Here is a 22735-nt window from a genome sequence, read left to right as displayed (position 1 = left end):
CCAACATACTAGTAATCACAGTGCCTAGGATGCTACTGTCCCAGACTCTAAATACACACACACACACACACACACACACACACACACACACACACACACACACACACACACACCCTATATACACACACATGGACACATACATACACACACCCTCACAGAGACACACATATAGATACACACAGACACACATGCGTGCGTGCGCGCGCGCGCGCACACACACACACACACACACACACACACACACACACACACACCCTCACAGACATCGAGGCGTTCCAATTCAGAAAATGTTCTTCATCTCAGACATCATGTGGTTGTTCGGAAGCAGGGCGATGATGTGGATGGGCAGCATCTGTGGGGCTGAGTCTACGCAAGCTCCAGGCTGCCACACAGCATCGTCAGCCATGATCCCCGTCCTGGCTGATGCGCACCTCCCCACCCTTGATGTCTGCCAGTCTGGGGCTCACCAGGCTTGACCTTTGGGCTTGTAACCTACAGGCTGCACCACTACCCTGAGCTCTCAATCCCCCAGCAGTGCAACCAGCACAGGCTGCAGCCACAGCGGCTCCATGCTGGAGGGGTTAGGATCAGCCCTATTCAGTAACGACACGTTTCTGCGGGAGCTCTAGGCTGCCGCACACCACCCTGTCCTCGGTTCTTGCAGCCCCATGGCTCACCAGGCACACTGTTGAGCTTGTAGGGTGGAGGCCAGCCCTATTCAGTAATGACATGCTTCTGCGGGAGATCCAGGCCGCCATGTCTCCCCATTGGCACTGGCTGCCCCATGGTTCATCAGCACAATCTTTGTGCTTGCACCTTGCTGGCTGAGATGCCGTGGCGAAAGGTATGGATTCATCATTCTCTGCCATGGTTGGAACTATTCCACCATCTTTCCAATTTCTTATTTTTCCATTAATTAATTAATTTATTCACTTTACACCCCCATTACTGCTCCCCCACCCCCAACCCCACCATCTTTCCAATGTCATGAGTCCACTTTTTAGAAGCATCTTCCCATAAGATTTGCCTTTTCCCCCATAGTTGTTCCAGAGCTACTGCAGGCCCTACAGATTCCCTTTCCACCACCGCATCACCTTCAGGGCCTCCATGGGTCTCTCCCACACTCCACAGAGCTCCTCGGCAGTGGGTGACTGCCAATGCCGCCATCTTTGTTTTCCTCAAGAATATGATTTTAGGGGTTGGGGATTTAGCTCAGTGGTAGAGCACTTGCCTAGCAAGCGCAAGGCCCTGGGTTCCGTCCCCAGCTCCGAAAAAAAAGAAAAAAAAAATGGGGGCTGCTCCTAACTCAGCAGTCTAGTGCTCATGCATGGGGTCCTGTGGATTGTTGTCTGTGTGCACAAGACAAGGCAAGGCCTGTGATTGAACAGTGAAAAAGAGAGGCAAGCACAGAGTTTTGGAGAGGGGAGAGAGAAAGGAGGAGGAGAGGAACCTAGATGGAGGCAGAGAAGGAAGACCCAGATCCGTGTGGCTTTAAGTGGCCACAGGTAGCTATGAATATTTCATAAGAGATGGATTTTTATAGGACGATTTGTCCAGTCTAGGTGGGAAGTTTATATCAATATCAATTAGCTCTGAGTTTATTGTGTGGGCGTTTTGTGCAGTGAGAATTTACTGATATAAATCTGATTGATAAATTATAAGCTTCGTGAGTTTTGGTTTTAACAGGTTACTGGGAACTGTGACTATAACCACAGGGGGTGGATGGCTGAATGGGGCGACCCTCACCATGGGAACTAGAAGGACTGTCACTTCTAGGGATAGCCACGGAGGCGAGATCACCACAAGGTTCGAGTAGCTGGTAGCGATGTGGGATGGAGATTGGAAATTTAGCGAGTCGGGTTGAGACGCTTTGCTGGTTGAAATGAAAATACCCCACAGATGCCATGTCGTCCACTGGTACATTTGATTTACTATTGATCGCTGCAGGGCCCTGTGCTCAATCCCTATTGGTGCAAAATAAGCCACTAACAACACTCGAAAAGGTTATTTTGGGTGCCTGGGTACTGTGAGACACAGGACCACTGTGGACAATCCCTCTAGAAAATGGCTTTCCATAACAATGGAAACAATGCATGGCCTGGCATTTACAAGAAATTTCACGGGGTTGGGGATTTAGCTCAGTGGTAGAGCACTTGCCTAGCAAGCGCAAGGCCCTAGGTTCGGTCCCCAGCTCCGAAAAAAAAATAAGAAAAGAAAAAAAAAAGAAAGAAATTTCACATCTTTTATATTTATAATCTCCTAAAAATAAAGCCAATTAAGTGCGCGTCAACAGTAACTGTGAGTAAAAGCTCGTTCGTTTGATAGGTGAGTGAGAGAAGCTGAGCTACAGTTGATGTAACAATTTAATGTGGAGGAATCTGGTGAGCATGATATTAAGGACATGAAGCCTGATACAGGCGGAGCACATGGATGATAGGACTCCCTCCCTCCTTCTTCTGTCCACCACACGGGCCCAGATCGAATAGATGTCTTCAGTCTGGTGGCAAGGGCCTTACTCCTGGAGCCACTTCACTGGTCAGCAATTCTATTTCTTGACTCTGTACTGGCTACACAGTGAGTTCGCTTTGAAAGCTTCCCAAGGCAAAACTTAGAGGTGCAAAAAGCTGGCAGATGTGGAAACTCGGTCAAGGAAACCATCCTTCAGCATTTACCTCAACTGAGTTAAAGACGCCATGAAGTGAGGGTTATATTCAATAAGTCAACAGTGGGAGGTCTTCATAACTGACATTTTTATAACTTATGACATGGTTACTCACTAAACAAAAGTCAAATGAAGATGTCTTCAATACTCCCAGTTACTCAAGTAACCATCTATCTTCCAGAGGTAACCATTACTCTGATCCTGTGTTACCTAGGCTGGCCTTGAACATGCTATGTAGCTTAGGATGAATTAAACTGCTTCTCTTTTCTTCACCCAAAGATTACAGCCATACACTGCCACACACAGCTCACGTTCTGGCCCCATACACTGCACACACAGCTCACTGCACACACAGCTCACGTGTTCTGGCCTCTACACCTCTTCAGCTCACGTTGAGCCCCATACACTGATTCTGTTTAATGCTTGGCCCATGGGTTCCACAAAATTCTGGCCCCATGAACTTAGCATGTGAGCTCAGGTTCCTGCCCCACACTGGTTCTGACTGGCCCCAAACTTGCAATGGTTGGGCAGGGGACGGAGGTGGGACCCAGGATTTGGGGGCACTGGGGACTGACACAGCTCAGGGACCCTCTGCTGGGGAGACAGAAAGACTGGACATGAGAAGTGCAGGACAGAGAGCCAGCCAACATGTAAAAGCCAGTGATCATGGCTAGGAGGGCTGAAGGCCAGGGCGGCGGGCAGGATTAGGTTTTGGTAAGAAAAAATTCAGGAATATGGGAGGGGAGAGTGTGCTAGCCATGTGGAGGTCCGTGGCCCCACCACTGAACTGCTTGAGACCCAGCTTTAATCTCTCTGACCGGACTTCATAAAACAGCCACATTTATTAAATACTCCCTTAGCTTTAATCTTGGGGGGGCAAATGTTATGGTAGGGTCCCTAAACTGCATGGGGAGACAGAAAGACTGACATGAGAAGTGCAGGACAGAGAGCTCAGCCAACATGTAAAAGCCAGTGATCATGGCTAGGGGGCTAAGCCACTACCTAAAGACTATACATGGATTGACCCTGGTTTCTGACCTCATAGAAAAATGAATATCCTAGTAAGAGTGTGGAAGGGGAGGTCCTGGGCCCCACCACTGAATACTTGAACCCCCAGTGAACTTTACTGTTGACCGGGGGAGGGCATAAAACAGGGGAGGGGGGATTAAACACCCTGCTAAGGAAGGGGAGGGGGGAGGGGGAAAATGTTTGACCTTCTAAATGTGTGGTCTGGGTTATGGTAGGGTCCTTAAACTGCATGTAGAAGAAGCAGAGGATGAGAGAACGTTTAATATTTACCTCAGACTCGGTCATTTCCTCTTCTTTTTAGGGATGGACGTCCTGAGCAAGCTGAGCTGGCAAAAAGAACAGAAGTCATTAAAGCACGGTTGTCTTTGTGGTTTCAGAGAACTGTATTGACAACTACAGTCTGTGTTTGACATCGTGTGAGGGTGCATCTCTGTGTTTTCAACCATTGACTCTGTACCGGCAGAGAGCTAAATGCTGGCAGGGCTCTGGTATTGTCCCTGACTCAGCACCAGGTTTTCCACTTTCTAAGTATTCGTCCTTCCTCACCTGCCTAAAGGCAATCAAGAACTGTATCAGAGGTTGTCTCACTGCTGATTGGTTGTAGTAAAGATCTGATGGCCAATAGCTGGGGAGGAACTAGGGGGCGGAACTTCTGGGCAGAGAGAATGATCAGGGGAAAAAAGCAGAAGCCAGAGATTTGAAAGCAGAGATGTAGGGGAACAGGTGAACCAGAGCACAGCGGAAAGGTATAGAGTTCGCCAAGAGGCGGGTCATGGGCAAGACAGTCAGGTTAAGTTAGATGAGCCAGCTGGGCGGTCGCCCAAGAAAAGGCCTAAGCTTTAAACTGTACAGAAGTCTTATGTCATGATTCATGCTGTTGGCGGATCTGAGAAAGTCCTCCTATAAGACTCGTTCTTGACTATAACGTTAAGTACAAAATATTCACATTGCTGAGGAGCCAAGAGCCATCAGGATCACAAAGGATAACGTGGAGCTGAGAGCGGGGTGTGAGGAACAGGAGTTGTGAGGGCTTGGGGTGGGGGTGGGGGTGGTCAGGACTTTATCCACACCTCTGAGAGCATGGGGTTGGGACAATTAGGAAACTGCTAAGCACTCAGGCTGTCTTAGAGCACTGTCTTAGAGACATTTATAAAAGAGATCATTAAATGGGAACTTATCAAAAGGCGATGTGTCACCATAATTGGAATGTTTGTTAGTATTGTGTACCAGAAGTATCGGTGGGTAGGAGAATTAAGTCTTTATTTTCCATAGGCTAAAAAAGAGATCTAAAACAGAAAGGCATTAGATATGTCAGGGTAATTACATGATTAGAAAGGTGGGGTAAGGGGCTGAAAGTTGGCTCAGTAACTAAGATGTGCCAGCCTGCCCTGAAGACCCACACTAATTACCCACAACCCACGGATCACAAATGCCTGTAACTCCAACTCCGAGGCCAGGGATCCAATGGCCTTTTCTGGCCTCCCTGGGCACACACATGTCCACACACATTCACACAGGCTTACGCACGTAGGGAAAAGAAAAAGAATAGGTGCTGTCGATGATCAGGGGTTTGAGGAAGGGAATATCTCTCACAAACTTACTTTTTCTCAATCTAGGCAGATAGAAAAATAGATATGGGACTGGGGACAGGCGGTCAAGAGATGGTGTTCTCATTCACCTCCTTCAAGAAGAGGATTCTCCAGCCTCCCAGGTCCTCCCCGTGGTGTTTAAGCTCTATCCTGTCCACACCCACCCCGACCCCGCCTACAGTCTAGAGTGCGGTCAGGGAGAGCTGTCGGAAGGTGGAAACAGCAGCCCAGGCTCACTTTTCATCTGGATCTTTTGATGTGGGAAGCTCCATCTTTTTTTTTTGGTGCTTTCTTTGCTTTTTCTTTTTTTTTTTTTTTTTTTTTTTTTCGAGCTGGGGACCAACCCAGGGTTTTGTCTTGCACCACTGGCAAATCCCTACCACTGAGCTAAATCTGGACCAACCCTTCTCTTTCAGACCCGGACATGGATGCTCTGCTTCTTGCCTGCTTGCTCTTGCTTAGCAAGTCCATTCCTTCTCTGGCACAGAGCCGCCTTCCTCAGGATCCCAACACGTCCTGAAGACCAGCCGAGAGAGACATCTGGTTTCACGGACTGAACAACTACTGGATTCCTGAACTTTCCATTATCAGACACAGGTTGTTGGACCAGCTGGACCACAACCTGTAAGCTACTCTACAAACCCCATGTATATAGAATGGACAGTTCTGTTCTCCTGGACAACCTTGACAAGGCCCCCAGCGGAAGCCTAAAGATGTAAACAGAAAGACACAAGGGCGTCATCTCATCCCAGACAGCACAGGTTCTGCTCTGACTCAGATCAAAGGGGTGTGAATGGAGCTGGGAGATGAGAGCCAGGCCAATCTCCAAGGGACAGTGGAAGAAGCAATGGCCACGGGCACTTTCCCCAGGAGCACCACGACCGACCGAAGCAGTAAGGGGCGCGGCTCCTCTCTGGCTCACCCTTGGCTGCCTCTCCTTCCTTAGGTAGGAGGCTCCAGGCAGAGCCTGGCTCAGGGTGTGCTGCCCTCTACCTGCCAGAGGGGCCTCTCATCCTCTAGGGTGGACACTTCCTTATCTGCCCCTCTGGGTCCTCTGTCTCCATAAGACATTCAGGGGAGCCTTCTAGCAGGTCCGCTCCTCCCTCTTCGGAGACTGTTTGCTCTCCTCCTCCAGTGACTGTGGATAACCCCTCTGGGTGATCACCCATGGTGGGGCTTCCAGCTCCAGCACTTCCTTGCGTGGCTCCTTCTCTGAGGGACTCCAGAACACTGGAAGTTCTGTCTGCGGTTGTTCCCAATCTCCCACAGTCCCTGACTGAACCCTTTCTTCTTGCTGGTGTATCAAACTTCTCCTTGAATTCCTTATAAAGAAATAAATATCTGGGTACCAATATGCTATCTAGTTGTTTTCAATAAAAATAAAATAAATCTGCTGGAAGGTTTCCTACTCTACCATCTTCCCAGTGTCAATTCCTCTGTCTTTTTCCTCCTCTTCCTCTTCCTCCGCCTCCTCCTTTTTATTTTTGAAGGCAGGCTTGTAGGCACATTTTGTGCACGGTGTAAAGATTATCCTTGTGTTATTCAAATGCTTATTTCTCTATCCCACTATCTGGTTTCAATCCCAGACATGGCATTGTAAGGCTTATGTTAAGAATCTCCTGTTTCAAGTTTGTGTAAACGTTGCTCCCTCCTCTTTTATTCTCTGACTTGTCAATAAAAGCTGATCAGCCAATGGCTGGGCAGAAGAGAGAACAGGGCAGGACTTCTGCCAGCCAGGGGAGGGGGAGGGAGAGGAGTAAGAGGGATTCAGCCACAAGGAAGGTGAGAGAAGACATCTTGGGAGAACTCATCTGAAGCCCCCAAAACAAGACCAATACGAAAATGCTTGCAAAATCTTGGGGATTTTGGCTGGAGGTAGCCAGATTAGCTTAGAGTATTAGAGTAGAGGTATAGTGCCTAGTTATTATGCTTTTAGCTTGTAAATAAATCATAGTCTCTCTGTGTTGTTACTTGGGAATTAGTTAAGCTTAAGAAAAACTGCTGCCAAATTAAATTCCTGCGTACATTTATCATGGTACTAATTGTTACACAGGATCTCACCGTGTATCTATCCCTGACTAGCCTGGAATATTCTCTGTAGACCAAGCTGGACTCTAACTCAGGATCCAACTGCTTCTGCCTCCTAAGTACCAGAATTAAAGGCACGTGCCACTATGCTTGGGCCCCTCTTTCACTTTTGTGATTTTTTTTTTTTAAATCAGCAGGTGTATGGACACACACCTTTGAACCCAGCACTTGGGAGGCAGAGACAGGTGGAGTTCAAGGCCACCCTGGTGTACATAGTGAGTTCCAGGTCATCCAGAGCTACTACATAGTGACGCCTTGTTTTAAAAAAAAACACAAAAAATAAAATATAAACATTAAATGTTTTTCATATAATAAATTTTGATCATATTTTTCCCCTTCCCCAAGTCTTCTCAGATCGTCCCTGCTCACCTACCCAATTTTATGTTCACTTATTGTCTTAAAAAACAAAAGCCTGGGCTGGAGAGATGGCTCAGCGGTTAAGAGCACTGACTGCTCTTCCAGAGGTCCTGAGTTTAATTCCCAGCAACCACATGGTGTCTCACAACCATCTGTAATGGGATCTGATGCCCTCTTCGTGTGTCTGAAGACAGCTACAGTGTACTTATATATAAATAAATAAATAAATAAATAAATAAATAAATAACCAAATAAATAATCTTTAAACAAAACAAAACAAACAAAAACCTGAACCAAACCAGAAACCAAAACCCCACAGTGCACTTTGTCATTCAACTCCTTGCGAGCATCAGGCCTGCCCTCAAGTGCGGTTAATGCATCTGGTGCCATCCACTGCACAACACTGATCTTCCCTCTCCCAGCAGGTGCCAACTGCAAACAGCTTCTTGGTTAGGGTGGGACTCCCTGTTCATTTCTGCTTCTCCGTGATGAGATTTTTCTGGCTTGACAACATTTTGTGCAGCTCTTCTGCGTGCTGTCACCCGTAGTGTGTGTTCCTGTGTGCATCAGCCCAGATGTGTCTGGAAATGCTTTTCCATCACCTCCAGTCTTTCTGCCTTCTCGTCGGCCAGCCCTTTAAGTGGAGGGAGTGGGAAAGGCATCCCGGTAGGGGCTGAGTCTCGCACCCTGTGCACGCTGTCCAGTTGCTGGTCTCTGTAGCAACGTCCACCGACGGCAAGAAGATGCTTCTCTGATGAGGGTTGATCAAATCACTGACAGGATCCCCACCAGGTCCTCCTTCACTTTTGAGGGAGTTTTGCTTGCTATCTACTGAATTTTGTTTTTCATTCTGCGATCCTAGAAAGGTTCCTTCTCATCTTCTTGTTTACATAATGTCTTTTTTTCCAACATAATATTTTCATTATTTGGGAATTTCACATCATGTACTCCACCATCACTTCCCAGTCCTCCCACGTCTACTCCCCGACCCTGTGACCTCCCTGCCCTCCAACCTCTGCCTTTGGGCCATTGGTGCAGGGATCATAGGATCTTATTAATGTAATTCTTTTCCTTGTTTGGAAGTAGGGAAGTTTTCTTCTCTTGTTGCTTCCAAGATTTTCCTCTTTGCCTGTTTCTGGCAGGTCTTGATATGATAGTCATGATGTATGCTGGGTATACAGACTGCCTGCTGTTCACCGACCTTCAATCTATGGTTTACTAATTTTGGAAAAACCTCAACCATTATGTCTTCAAACATTTTCTTCTTCTGCATTCTCCTTTTCTCAGAGATTCCAATTACATGTGTTAGATACTTTTTTTTTTTTTTCATTCTTCGATGCTCGGTTCCGGTTTCACACCACCTCCATTCTCTTCAGCCCCAGACTTTAACACTTTCTATTTTAACTACGACTGTGATAAAACAAAAGCAACTCAAGGACGAGAGGGCTTGTTCCAGGTCACAGTTAAAGCTAAGACAATCAGTAGGGGTGATTCTTTGTGCACTGTGTAAAGGTTGTCTTTGTATTATTCAAATGCTGATTTCTGTGCCCTTAGAGAGTTGAATGCAGTGGACTTTGGTGTTGTTATGCATATGGCTATATCCCAGAGTGTAAACACTCCCTCTCTCACCTTCGGATTGGTTTAATAAAAGGCTGATGGCCTATAGCAAAGGAGGAGAGAATAGGCGGGGCTTCAGGGCAGAGATAGGAACTCTGGGAAAGTCTCCATTGTGGGAGGATTCACCAGTCAGACAAGGAAGAACTGAAGGAGAAGTAAGGAATGAGCCGTATAGATTAATATACATGGGCTAATTTAAGATATAAGAGCTAGTAGGAAATAAGGCTAAGCGTAGGCCTTAAGCATTCATAATGAATATAAATCTGTCTTTATTCAGAGCTACATTTGCTGAGCATTAGGAAAGAGAACACATTAGCCAGACTGCACAATGATCCCTCCGCAGAGGAGGTTAAAAGTGAGGGATGTGTTTCCTAAAATAGCTTACCAGTTCCTTCCTTTCCTCCAGGTTATCTTAGGAACTTGTATGCATTTTACCAAATTCCCCTCAATTTGTACTCATTTTTACTTTTCTTTTTCAAGATGGGTTTTCTCTGTGTAGCCCTGGCTGTCCTGAAACTTGCTCTGCAGACCAGGCTGGCCTCGAACTTAGGAGAGTCGCCTGTGTCTGCCTCCTGAGTGCTGGGATTAAAAGCGTGCACAGCCATCGCCCAGGTGAACTTCGCTCTTATTCTTAGCTTGTGTCTGTTAAAACTAAGAAATTCGCCCATGTGAACACAATGGCACTATTACACCAAAAACATTGAACATTGGTACAGTAATTAAATCTGTACGTCCATGGGGCTGGAGAGACGGCGCAGTGGTGAAGAGCACTGGCTGCTCTTCTGTCTCAGGTGGTTCACAACTGCCTGTAACTCCAGCTCCTAGGAGTCTGATGCCCTCTTCTGACCTCTGTGAGCAGCTTCTGTGACATGCACATACCCACTGTGTGGTCTGAATGTGCTTGCCCCGTGGGAACCGGCACCATTAGGAGGTGTGGCCTTATTGGAGGAGGTGTGGCCTTATTGGAGGAGGTGTGGCCTTATTGGAGGAGGTGTGGCCTTATTGGAGGAGGTGTGGCCTTATTGGAGGAGGTGTGACATCGTGGAAGCACGGCTTTGAGGTCTCATATACATGATCATGCATGGTCAGTGGGATCCACAGAACCTCTTACTGACTACCTACAGCAGACAGCCTCCTTCTGCTGCTGTCAGATGAAGATGCAGAACTCTCGGCCCACTCCAGCACCGGGCCTGCCCTCGCCATGCTTGCCTGGATGCTGCCATGCTTTCTGCCATGATGACAATGGACTGAACCTCTGAATTGTAACCCAGCCCCAGTAAATGTTTTCCTGTATAAGAGTTGCTGTGGTCATGGTGTTTTCCTGTATAAGAGTTGCTGTGGTCATGGTGTCTCTTTCCAGCAATAAAATCCCAACTAAGATACATATACTCATATTTTTTAAATATGTATATTCAAACATCCCTAATTTAACGATACCCTTCTCAAAGTTAATTTTTTTTCTTTTTCTTTTTTCTTTTTTTCGGAGCTGGGGACCGAACCCAGGGCCTTGCGCTTGCTAGGCAAGCACTCTACAGCTGAGCTAAATCCCCAACCCCAGTTAATTTTTTAAAAACCATGATTTAATTAAGAATTTTATACTGAGGCTGGAAAAATTGCTTAGTGGTTAAAAGCACTCGCTTTTCTTGCAGAAGACCCAGGTTCAGCCCCCAACACCCACACTGGGCACTCATCATTGCCTGCAGCTCCAGCCCCAGGGGTTAGAAACACCCTCCAAGGCCACCAGCCACACACATGGGACATATACATACATACAAGTCCTCACACATACATATAAAATAGTATAAATGCTTCTAAATTATATTTATAAAACACTCTCCTGCTTGTTGTTCAGTAGCTCATTCTATAGGTTTATTTCTGAATGCCTCACTGGCCTCGTCTTTCACTCCTGAAGTTGAACATCACCCATAATGATAATGCCTTCTTAAAACATATAGCACTTACCCCAAGAAGTCACCACACATCCTGCTCCCATGCCCAGAAGCCATCTCCTGATTTCCAACTAACCCTGCCTCTCCCTTACCAAAACCTGTTTTTAAGTTAAAACTACTTCATTACTTGGCTGGGATGCTCCTCTCTGTACTTACACTCCTGTATCCCTTAAACTCCCAAACTGTGGCATTCACCACTCTGCACCAGTATTATCTGTTGGTGTATCAGGCTCTCTAGCGCAGAAGCATTTATGGAGTGGACTGCTGTAGGACTTGATGTTTCATCACCTAGCACAGTAATTCTCATGAAAGGGGACAGTAAAATTTGTGAAATGAGTTTTATAACACCACGATTAGTATGTTGAGGTCTCTAATGGAAAATTAGAGACTTAGGGAAAACAAAGAAATGGAAACTAGGAAAGAAAGGGGTGCCGTAAACAACAACAACAACCATTTGAACAGCAACAGGGACCATCTTTGTGCTGCTCAGTAGAATACACAAATCAAGGGGAAACATCAGTGAGCCAAGTGTCAGCAGACACTTTCTAAACACAAATGCAAAACAGTGGAAAACAACAACCTCTGAGGTAATAGCAAACACATGACGCACGCGTACTATGAGTACAAATGGAATGCCCAAAGGAGAAGTGTTTTATGTAAAACTGCACAGGAATGTTACAGACTGATGACAGACCTGGTCACAATTCTAACAAGTTCAGAGAATAGAAAGTTGGGGTGGGGGCAGGGAAACGCAGGCACAATGTTTTGCTGTGTTGGGGATTGGTTCTAGTGCTTTGTCTTAATTCAGCCCCCAAAATCACACGAGAATCTGCATGTCCAGGAGCTGGGGGTCCCTGCCCCCAACTGGTTTTTGATTAATCAATAAAGAGGCAACAGCCAATGGCTGGGCAGAGTGAATGAGGAAGGACTTTTAGGATTCCTTGGCAAGATATACAGGGGAGAGAAAGAAAGAATTCTGCCACGAGAGGGGCGCAGAACTGACCACGCTGTGAAAGAGAGGAGGTTGAGATGACTGAAAGGAAGATGCGAAGGGAAAGTGGCCCCATGGGAGGGCTGCCCAGAAGGAAACAGGGCAGCAGAGATGAAATCTAGATTTAGAAAGTGTTAGCTCAGGAATACCGGAGGGAAGTATGTGCTAGCCTGGGGGAGCTTCAGGAACTGCCCAGCCACTGAGCTAGTCCAGGCATATCAAAACATAAAAGTTGAACATGTGTCTTTCATTCGTGAATCCAGAGCTCTCGGGTGGGTGCACAGCATATGCAACCTCTCAGGAGGAGCTCAAAGCAGATTAACAATCTCTGCTATAGATCACTGCTATAGATGGCACACAATGTGGTAGGCAAGAACACACATTTAAACATTATTTAGAGATTCTCAGATGGAATACACACATGCCATGATGTCAGATTAGGAGTTGGGGAGAACTGGCTACTTACCAGGCTACAGATTTTTCCAGAGCAACATGGGGATTTCTTCCCACAGTTCAGAACTATACAAAGAGTTTGGGCTCAGAAGCGCTGGGAGCCCCTGCTGTGCAAAGAGACAGGCTGCTGCAAAGTCCAGAGGAGACAAACCGTAGACGCTCCCTGCCTCTCACAACCAGATAAATGAAGAATAGAGATAGATGAAAATTTGATGTAATTGTTTTTCAAGGATAGAAGGGAGTATAATGGTAATTGTTTAAATGTTTTTTTAAATATACATGGAACAAAGAGATCCAGGCCTTTGATCTCAAATGTAAGGAAACAAAGGCACACAGAGATAGAAGGGAGAATAGATGAGAAAAATGCATTAAAAGTCTATGCCAGGGTAGCTCTCAGGATCTCTGAATATGGTGTACATGGGGTTTCTGGGATCGTTTAGCCTGGTATGACAAGTTTAGAGCCTGGAAACAGGCTTTTACAGTAAGTAGAAGGGAATTTAATTAAAGTTAAATGCATAGATGAATAAATATTTTAAGGATTTTGATCTTAAATTATAGGTCAAGAATAGAGGGTAAGAAGAAAAAACGTATCTCAGATACTAGAAGCTTATGTTAATTCAAATTATATAAAGAGAAAAGAGACATATGTACCATGGAGATGTTAATCTCCATAGAAGGGAGAGTTTGAGTATATAAATGAATAACTAACTTAGGCCTTGATCTCAGGTAGGTCGGGGCAGGAGATGGTGGAGGAGCACTATCTCAACAGATAATAATACTTGTTTAGATTGTTTTAATTGCTTTGAATTATTTTAATTATCAAAACGTGTATGGTTGTGAGTTTAGTAGTTATACTAAAATTCCTCTGGGAGAGAGGACAAGCTACTGAATTAATTAAATCTATGCCTTTAGTGATTTCTGGTTACTGGACTAAGGACATGCTATTTTGGGAGAGAGAGACACTGACACTGTATCTGTGTTAACAGGAAAGGAAAGGCGGCTTTGGACCCCTTCCAGAGTGACATGGATCAGATATAACAAGGGAAGACCCCCTGTAGACCTTGGCTACAGAAACAAAAGATTCTAAAATCAAACAGGACAGGTACCTTGATTCCTCCACGTGGGATCAGCCCTGTAACTGGCTTAGACATAAAAATGTCTCTAGACAGGCTGGAGAGATGGCTCAGTGGTTAAGAGCACTGACTGCTCTTCCAGAGGTCCTGAGTTCAAATCCCAGCACCCACATGGTGACTCACAACCATCTGTAATGGGATCCGATGCCCTCTTCTGGTGGGTCTGAAGACAGCTACAGTGTATTATAAATAAACATCTTTTAAAAAAAAAAGTCTCTAGACAAAACTTCAGCTAAAATTACACCATAAATCTTGTTGGTTGTGGAATCTTTAAGATTCATCGTGCCTTTCTTCACATGGTATGAAGAGTTACTACAATTGTTTATTGATTGAATTAACTCATAAAAGGATGGTTGCCTTTCCCCTGCCCAAACGAGAAACAAAACTCATCCTTAACTCATCTGTGCACCTTGCACAATCCATACGAATATCTTTTTTTTTAAAGATATATTTATTTGTTTTATGTATGTGAGAACACTGTAGCTTCAGACACACCAGAAGAGGGCATTAAGGTTTCTTATGGTTTGAGCCACCATGTGTGGTTGTTTTTGGGATTTGAACTCAGGACTTCTGGAACAGCAGTCAGTGCTTTAAACAAAAATTTATAGAGCCATCTCCAGTCCCCATATAATATCTTAATAGTACTAAAATTTTGGTTGTTAAGACTCTTATGTTGCAGAATGTGGAGCTGTCAAGGTTCATCCTCAGGGAGGCTGAAATGACCTGCTGTTCCAGCTCCCTGCCTCCTGAAGCTGTTTGCAGAGACTTGTTCCCAGAACAGCTTCAGGAATAGCTGGCCATTCCTGATGACCTTGGTGAATGCAACAGCTTCAGGAGTAGCTGGCCATTCCTGATGACCTTGGTGCATGCAGCCTTTCATACAGATCCAGTCAGAGCTTCAGTCAAGCCCTGAGCCTTCTAAGCATACAGAGACTGGACAACAGATGCTAAAGCCAACTTTCTCAAGTCTAACCAATTTTTCTAATTTTCCTACCCCTCCCTGTGGTGGTTTGCCCTGGAGTTTTCTGTATTTTGATGCTAATTCCACTGCCCCGAGGCTGGCTGCATACTCAGGACTCAGGTGACTTCACAAGAACCCATTGAATTTGTAAAATACAGGTGAGGGCAGGTACAGGATAGAAGGAGGCCTGTCATTGGATTAGAAGGAAGGATGGGCAGGAGAGAAGTTTGAAGGAAGAGGAGACTGGAACGGAAAGGGGGAAGAGACTGGAGGGACAGAGAGAGAAGCTGTGGCAGGACAATATGGAGGTTGATGTTAAGATTCCACGCTGTACCTTTACAGGTTGTCATGAATGTTCTTAAGGGGTGGATGTGTACAGGGCTTTGTATGTTTAAGTGGGCAACTATATCTTATCAATTGGATCTAAGGTTATTGTGTGGTGTGTTCTCTCATGTGCAGATTTAAGTGTAATGGAGTGTGGGGCGGCTGGTCTGGGCCGCCACGGAATTGGAATGTGTGCTTCTGGCAAGCTATCCACCAGATATCTTGGGGTACTGCGGTGACAGGCCTAGCGGGGGATAAAAGACAGCATTTCATTTTTTATATTTTTACAACAACACCTCCCCACCCCTTTAAAGAATTTTTTTGTCACCCCTATACAGCAGGAAGAAGTTGTGAAGAGTCATCCTCTTGATCCCTTGGGTTTGGGTGTCTGGTTATGGTTATTGTATAAATTATAGATAGGTTGCCATTTTAAGGGATAATTTGGAAATGGTCATAATTGTGAACGGGGGTGATAGGATGGATTACTAATTTTATTCTTGAACAAAACACCGTGTTGCTACAATTTTACATTGGTAGAAATCTCTGCAATTGGTGAAAATTGAAGTTATAATTTCTTACATTGGGGGCTGGAGAGATAGCTCAGCGGTTAAGAGCACCCGACTGCTCTTCCAGAGGTCCTGAGTTCAATTCCCAGCAACCACATGGTGGCTCACAGCCATCTGTAAAGAGATCCGATGCCCTCTTCTGGTGTATCTGAAGACAGCTACAGTGTACTTATATATAATAAATAAATACATCTTTAAAAAAAAATGTGTATTTAAAAAAAAAAATTTCTTACATTGGTACAGAATTCATATACTGATGCAAATTTAAGGTTTTCATTGGTATAAATTTCTTATATTGATACAAAATTTGAAGTTAATATTGTTACTCTAAGATGGGCATTGTGCCTATACAACTCATTCATGAATACAAGGCTTTGACCCAGTTTTTCTAACCAGTCTCTTGGCTGAGACAGGCTGGGGCTTCCCCAACTCTGGTCACTATGAAGTGTGGACAGAGTTACAAGCTCTCACCAGCACAGCTGCTCTGCTGCTTGTCTCTTGCCCTGTTAGTTTCTCCCTCCTCCTCCCTTCCCCCTCCTTCCTTCCTCCCTTTCCTTCTCCCCTCTTCTCTTCCTCTTCCTCCTTCTTCTTCCCTCCTCCCCTTCCCTCCTCTCCTTCCTCCTCCTCCTCTGTCTCTTCCTCCTTCTTCTTTCCTCCTCCTCCCCCTACTAGCACGATCATCTCCCAAGCTAAGGACACTCTGACCCCTGATCCTACAGACTCTGACTACATAAGAACATACATTTATCTCTCTCATGTCTGCTTAGTCCTCTGCGAGTTTCATCCAGTATATTTTGCTCATATTTACCTTTTTTGGTGCATGCGTATTGTGGGGGTGGATTTATTAAGAGCTGTCTGCAGGACTGGAGGGATGGCCCAATGGTTAGGAGCACTGACTGCTCTTCCAGAGGTCCAGCAACCTCTGGAAGCCACATGGTGGCTCACAACCATCTAGACTGGGATTTGGCACCCTCTTCTGGTGTGTCTGAAGACAGCTACAGTGTACTCATATACATGAATAAATAATTATTTTTAAAAAAGAGCTGTCTGCATTTGATCTCTGCGGTCTTTCTTCTCTCATTCTCCTAGGCTCCATAAACCAAGGAAATTGTCTTCCGAGACACGAGTGAATTTTATGTTGCTAAATTCAATGCACCATCTTTCTCAGTCTTCCGTACCCCCTTTGTATGTTGGCACAGTTTTCATTAAAATAGACTCGTTCCTTGTGTCTGTCGAGGGTAATACATTGACCTAGTTTCCTCTGACTGTTCTAGCTAGTCTCTGTTGGTCAATTTTACTGATTCTCCACTACCCCTCAGACATCATGTTTGAGTGACCCCCAGTGGGTCTTTCACTGCTACCTTTTCTGTCTTTAAGTATCTCACTCATTCTTCTGGTTTTCAGTATCTTTTTTGATGGTAATTCCCCACCCCAGGTCTCCTGAACGTCACATTTGTATTACGACTGCCAATGTGACATTTTGATGTGAACGAGCATTTCACACTGCACATACTAGATCCCAAAACAGAACCTCATTTTCTCCTTGAGGAAGATTCTCCTCCATTCTCAATAATTGAGTTCTTAGCCAGGCAGTGGTGGCGCACGCCTTTAATCCCAGAATCAAATCTCTTAACGTCTACATGTGGACAACCAAAGACTATAAATAACAAACTCAAATTCTTTTTTTTTTTTTTTTTTTTTTTTTTTAGCTGGGACCGAACCCAGGGCTTGTCACAGTCCCTACCACTGGTCTCCCCAACCCCCAGAATCAAATTCTTAACGTACATGTGCAGTATATAAATAAACTCTGTGCCAGCTTGTCACAGTCCCGTGCTGGCTCCGTTCTTGCAGCCACCCGCCGCAGCTCTGTTTTACTCTGTGTCCAGTGTACCGCCCGTCAGTCGTTACTGCTGGTCTGGATCTCCAACATGTTTCCCCTATTCCGAGGCTCTCCTAATTGGTCTTCCTGCTCCCTCCCTCATTCTGCCCCTGCCCCTGCCCCTTCTTCATTCCTTTTCCAGCTGTCACCGGAGAGCAGCGAAAGTTGCCAGTTGCCACTAAGCGGATATATTATTATTCACATGTTCAAAATACCTCCCATCTCATTCAAGGTACCGTGGTCTATAAAGTCCCACTTCCTCTGCTCTCCCCCTCTACTGATCTTTCCTTCCTTCCTGCTGTTTCAGTCACTGCCAGTGTTTTCATCGGAGCAGGCATGAAGACGTCGGAACCTTAAGAGCTGCATCCTCCCTCTATGGAATAACCCTTCCTCGGTCATATGCATCCCTCACTCCGTTCCTCCTGTCACCTTATCGACCCTTTTCTGCCTTCCCTGGCCCTCCGTCCAGACTCTATTTCCCATCTCTAATTCTAAACAGCCTCCTCTTTTGCCTTTTTGTCTTAGCATCTTTCAACATTTGATACGGTTCATGTTCACTCACTTTATTATCTACTCCACAGCAACGTCGGCATCCTGATAGCCGAGGGAGAGGGGGCCGATTCCTCTGTTCGCGGCAGGATCCCGCGCACCAACAACTGCCGGATATCCGTCCAACGTTCAATAAATACCGAGCTTCTAAAAGGGTTCCTCAGCGCAGGAAGAATTCTGACACCGAACCCTGAAAACAGAACACTCCCTTAGAAAACAAATCACCAAAGAGATCTTTACTGAAATGCTTGATTTTGGTAACAAGTTCTGCTGTTGTGCCATGAGACCTTCGTGAACCCCCACAAAAGACCACCAAGGAGCTGAGTCCAATGCAATCACACTAGGGTCTCCAGCTTGAGCTCCCTGCCACCCCTGACACAGCAGGAAGAAATGTTTCAGGCAAACATTTATAGAGGCAAAAAGGGGGTATCTAGCCTGGTACACATCTGATTATGGCTCTTTTTTTTTTTTTTTTTTTTTTTTTTGAGCTGGGGACCGAATCCAGGGCCTTGCACTTACTAGGCAAGCGCTCTACCACTGAGCTAAATCCCCAACCCTGATTATGGCTCTTAAGGTGGCACTGAGCCATCTCTCCAGCCCCCAACAAACTGGTGGTTGTTAAGAAGTGACAAGTCAGGGGCAGGCTTGTAACCTGGGAGTGCAGATTTGTTGGGGAATGACCTGGAAACTGGTGCTAGATGTAGGTCTTGTTAGGGGGTAACCTGGAAACTGGTGCTAGGTACTGGCCTGTTAGTTAACTTGAAGTTCAACCTCAGGTCAGGTTCTCTAAGATGGAGAGTCTGAACCCAAAAGATTTGGTCTCTCACTGCAAACCTAAATTTTATTTTATAACTATGAAGGTAAAGATTACTGTTACAGTATCCCTTGCTATCTAGGGTGTATCTCTATTCCAATATTACTGAAATATCAATAGACACGCATTGATTATTTCAGTAATATTGTAGGATGCTAGAACCTCACATGGGGAACAAGAGTTCAGATTTTGGGAGGTTTTAATAGGGATATGCCTGTTACCATATCAATTCCACTTCTAAAAGTCTACCTGCAGGGAGTGGGGAAACCAGGAAAGGTGGGAGGGGGGGGAAACCGGGTCAAATCGCTCTTCATGTACTTAGTTTACAGCTTCAAGAGGTTGAAGACAGAAATTATTCAGGAGACATATATATGTGCATGTGTGTGCGTGTGTGTGTGTGTGTGTGTGTGTGTGTGCGCGCGCGCGCGCGTTTAGAACATACATTTGCAATTATTGATGTCGATATGTTAATATCAATTGTTAAATAGGAGCCGTAAGTTTCAGAACAGAATAAATGTTGTTACTGCTCTTTTAAGCAACCATGTTCTTTATATGAGCACATAAATGCATGTGTTCACACTCAAACAAGTGTAAAGAAGTAAATTTGTCAGGAGCTGCATGACTAGTAGAACTGAATAATTTTTCGTTTTTGTGCTTTTCTGTATCTTGCTATTTGGGGAAAGGAATTGGGACAGCAAGGCAAAGGAACTTCGCCTGTCAGGTACACAAGACAGCTTGTCAATACGAAAATAGTCAAGTGCTGGGGATACTGATGTTTCATATAAAAATATTTTCAATTATTATAAACGGCTAAAAGTAGCACTCGTTCAAACGCGGTCTTCACACATCTCCACGCACAATCCTACCCGCTTAACTTCCACTCACAGAGTTTTTCATTAATTCATCCATTCATTATCTCAGTCATCACTTGTGTACCCATGTTCGTAAAGGGACATAAAAGATGACGAGCAAATTACAGTCGCATCACGGCCGCTGCAAACCCCCGGCATCCCGTCCTCCATCCACACCCGTGCTGGCTCTTCAGGGCCCGGGCTCCCACCCAGCACAAAGAGTTCTGGCCTCCGGGCTCACGGCTTCCGGGGACTCACCGCGGAGCCCGGCCACCGGCCGCGATCCCACAACCCAGCGCCGCCCAAGGCGCACAGCCCCCAGGCTACCGCCCAGCACTGCTAGGCTGGGGGAGAAGCTGCACAAACCTGGGTCCGTTAGACGCAGGGTAGCACTTCCCAGAGGGCCCCGCGGCTCGCCGGGCAGGTCTGGCCTTCTGTGTGCGAGCCGGGAGAGTGGCAACAGCTCGGGTAGGGGTGCGGCGCTGCGGCAGGGGGATCAGCTTAGGCTTGGGCGGGTTCTGTAGCAGCGGCTTCCCCGCGGCCTGGCAATCACAGCCTGGGGGTGCAACTTGCAACTGAGAAGAATCCGAAAGGATCCGCTGCTTTCTTGCTCTGGACTACATTTCCCAGAGTCCTTCGCAGCCCGAGACCTGTGCTCACCCAAAGGAAAAACTGGCTCTTGGTTCTGAGAATCTCAGGGTTAAGAAGTCTGATATGGGAGGGAAGCATGACTGAGTTTGCTTAGTTCCCTTGGATCAGGGCTGTTCCCGGCGATTGTTTACCTATTTATGGTGGGGATGGTCCTCCGAAATCACAAACTTCTTGGTAGCAGACAGAAAGAGGAGTTAATACGAATACATATGTATGAGAGAACGAGACTATGGGGTCAGGGTGTGGAGTTTATGGAGTTTAGAGACCTTGAGAGTCAGCGACGTTTAAGACTGAATTTGCAACCACGTTTGTGACCATGGTTATATGTTCTCAACAGCGTTTCATTGCTATCCTCCAGTTTTGTCAGAAACATGCCTTTGTCTGTACTTCGCAGCCTCCTTGTTCTGACCGTTGGTGTTACTGATGACCTAGGATTGTAAACACGATTCCTGGGCAATGTCTGCATACTAACTAGATCCCAAGGAAACGGAGCCATTTACTAGTCAGCTAGACCCTTGTACCAGTTAGCCGTTCTCCGTCTGTCCTTCCCTTTACTCCTCGCATCGTTCATTATCTAATAATCTAATTACAAATGATATTGGGAGACTTTGCAGTTCCTTACTAGATATTACATCTTTGGAGAAACTATAAAAATCTTGGCTCGTTTTTAAATTAGCTTTTTGTCTTATTAGCTGGAGTTTTCAATATTTCAGTCCTTAGTGGGGCATTGATTGCCAATCTTTGCTTTGTATTAGCTGGATCCACGTTTTCATTTATTTGATTATTTCAATAGTTTCCTTGTGGGCATTGGGATAATACTGTTTAGCCAATTGGTTTTTTTTTTTTTTTTTTTTTTTTTTTTCGAGGACTGGGGACCAGAGTGCTTAACCTGCTCTTGTTTTGTTTTTTTTTAAGGTTTATTTCTGCTTCATGTATTTTGACCTGTAGTACCTGATCAGTACACAGGAGAAGAAAAACATCCCATAATCACCCACTCCTTAAGAGGGGAGCTTTCAAGGCAACAAGTTTGACTAAATCTCTCCATTTTAGATAGTATAGTGCACGTTTCCCTTACAACATTATTTTATTTCATAGCTGTGGAGGATGGCTCAATCTGTCTTTTCCAGAGGTCCTGATTTTCCCAACAACCACATGGTGGCTCTGTAAAAGAGATCTGATGCCATCTTCTGGTGTACTGTTTACTATATATAATAAATAAAAGAAAAAAGGCAATTTTTTTTTTTTTTTTTTTTTTTCCCGGGGCTGGGGCCGAACCCCGGGCCCTGCCCTTTCCTGGGGGGGGGTCTACCCCTGGGCCAAATCCCCCACCCCCTTTTTTTTTTTTTTCCGGAGCTGGGGACTGAACCCAGGGCCTTGCGCTTGCTAGGCAAGTGCTCTACCACTGAGCTAAATCCCCAACCCCACCACCACCCCATCTTAACTTTTATTTGCTGTCTGTCCCAGCACCACAGATACCTTCTCCCATACAGTGTTGGCTCCTAATCAGCCACCACAGAGAAGAATTCCATACACAAACACGTATCCGTTATTCTAGTCTTTCTACATCTGTCCGACTCTACAAATCCGTTCCTACCACCGCACATTTAAACATCATGAATATCATACATACTGTAAGCACAGTCACTCACACGTGATTCCAGAAATGTTTGCCTAACCCAACACATCACGTTTTCCAGTTACACTCAGAGAAATGTGTGGACACAGACACACCAAAAGACAAAGAGAGTTAAGTATTATTCTCAAATCGAGAAATTTTTCCTGAAGAAAAATGCTATGTGCTTTAATGAAGTATGAGTCAGATGAAGACGATACGGAGGACTTGGCTGGGTGGCAGAGTGCTTGCCTGGCATGCTTGATGACCTGGGTTCCATCCTGCATAAAGATCTATGGAGGGACTAGAGAAAAAGCTCAGCAATTAAGAACACTCTGGGAACCTCCTCTGGCCTTTCCTGGCAACCAGGCATACTCATGGTACCTATGCATACATAGATGCAGGCAAAAGTAAAAATAAATATATTTTCAGTTTATTTTATGTGCATAGGCTGGCATCCCTAACAACGGTCTCACATCTTAGTCACAAAGAGGCTCCACGTCCGTGCACAAGGGGGAAAGAGAAAGGGACCAGGCATAGTTCACATCGGGTGACAGTCTCGTAGAACTGTATTAACTACTCTCTTACTCCCAGGGTGTTCTGCGCACACGCGTGAGTGCGTGCGGGCGGGTGTGCGTGTGTGTATGTATCTACATATAT

The 22735-nt window shown here is 45.5% G+C and overlaps 1 protein-coding gene across 2 annotated transcripts in view; it reads right to left on the bottom strand.

Moving 5' to 3' along the window:
* The window catches only part of Znf569 (zinc finger protein 569), a 60321-nt gene extending 42064 nt beyond the window's left edge, over window positions 1-18257 (bottom strand). Inside the window, exons 1-2 of one of the 2 annotated variants that reach the window (XM_032893968.1) lie at window positions 18161-18257; window positions 3962-4017 (exon numbers count right to left, since the gene is read on the bottom strand). In XM_032893968.1, the coding sequence (XP_032749859.1) occupies window positions 3962-3976 (15 nt within the window). In that variant the 5' untranslated portion in view covers window positions 3977-4017; window positions 18161-18257. The remainder of the gene's footprint in view (window positions 1-3961; window positions 4018-18160) is intronic. The other variant, XM_032893967.1, reaches the window with a different exon arrangement.
* Between the last annotated feature and the right edge of the window lie 4478 nt (window positions 18258-22735).

This window comes from Rattus rattus, chromosome 2 (genome assembly GCF_011064425.1).
Source record: "Rattus rattus isolate New Zealand chromosome 2, Rrattus_CSIRO_v1, whole genome shotgun sequence".
NCBI lineage: Eukaryota > Metazoa > Chordata > Mammalia > Rodentia > Muridae > Rattus > Rattus rattus.
This window is presented reverse-complemented; position numbering and strand designations above follow the sequence as displayed.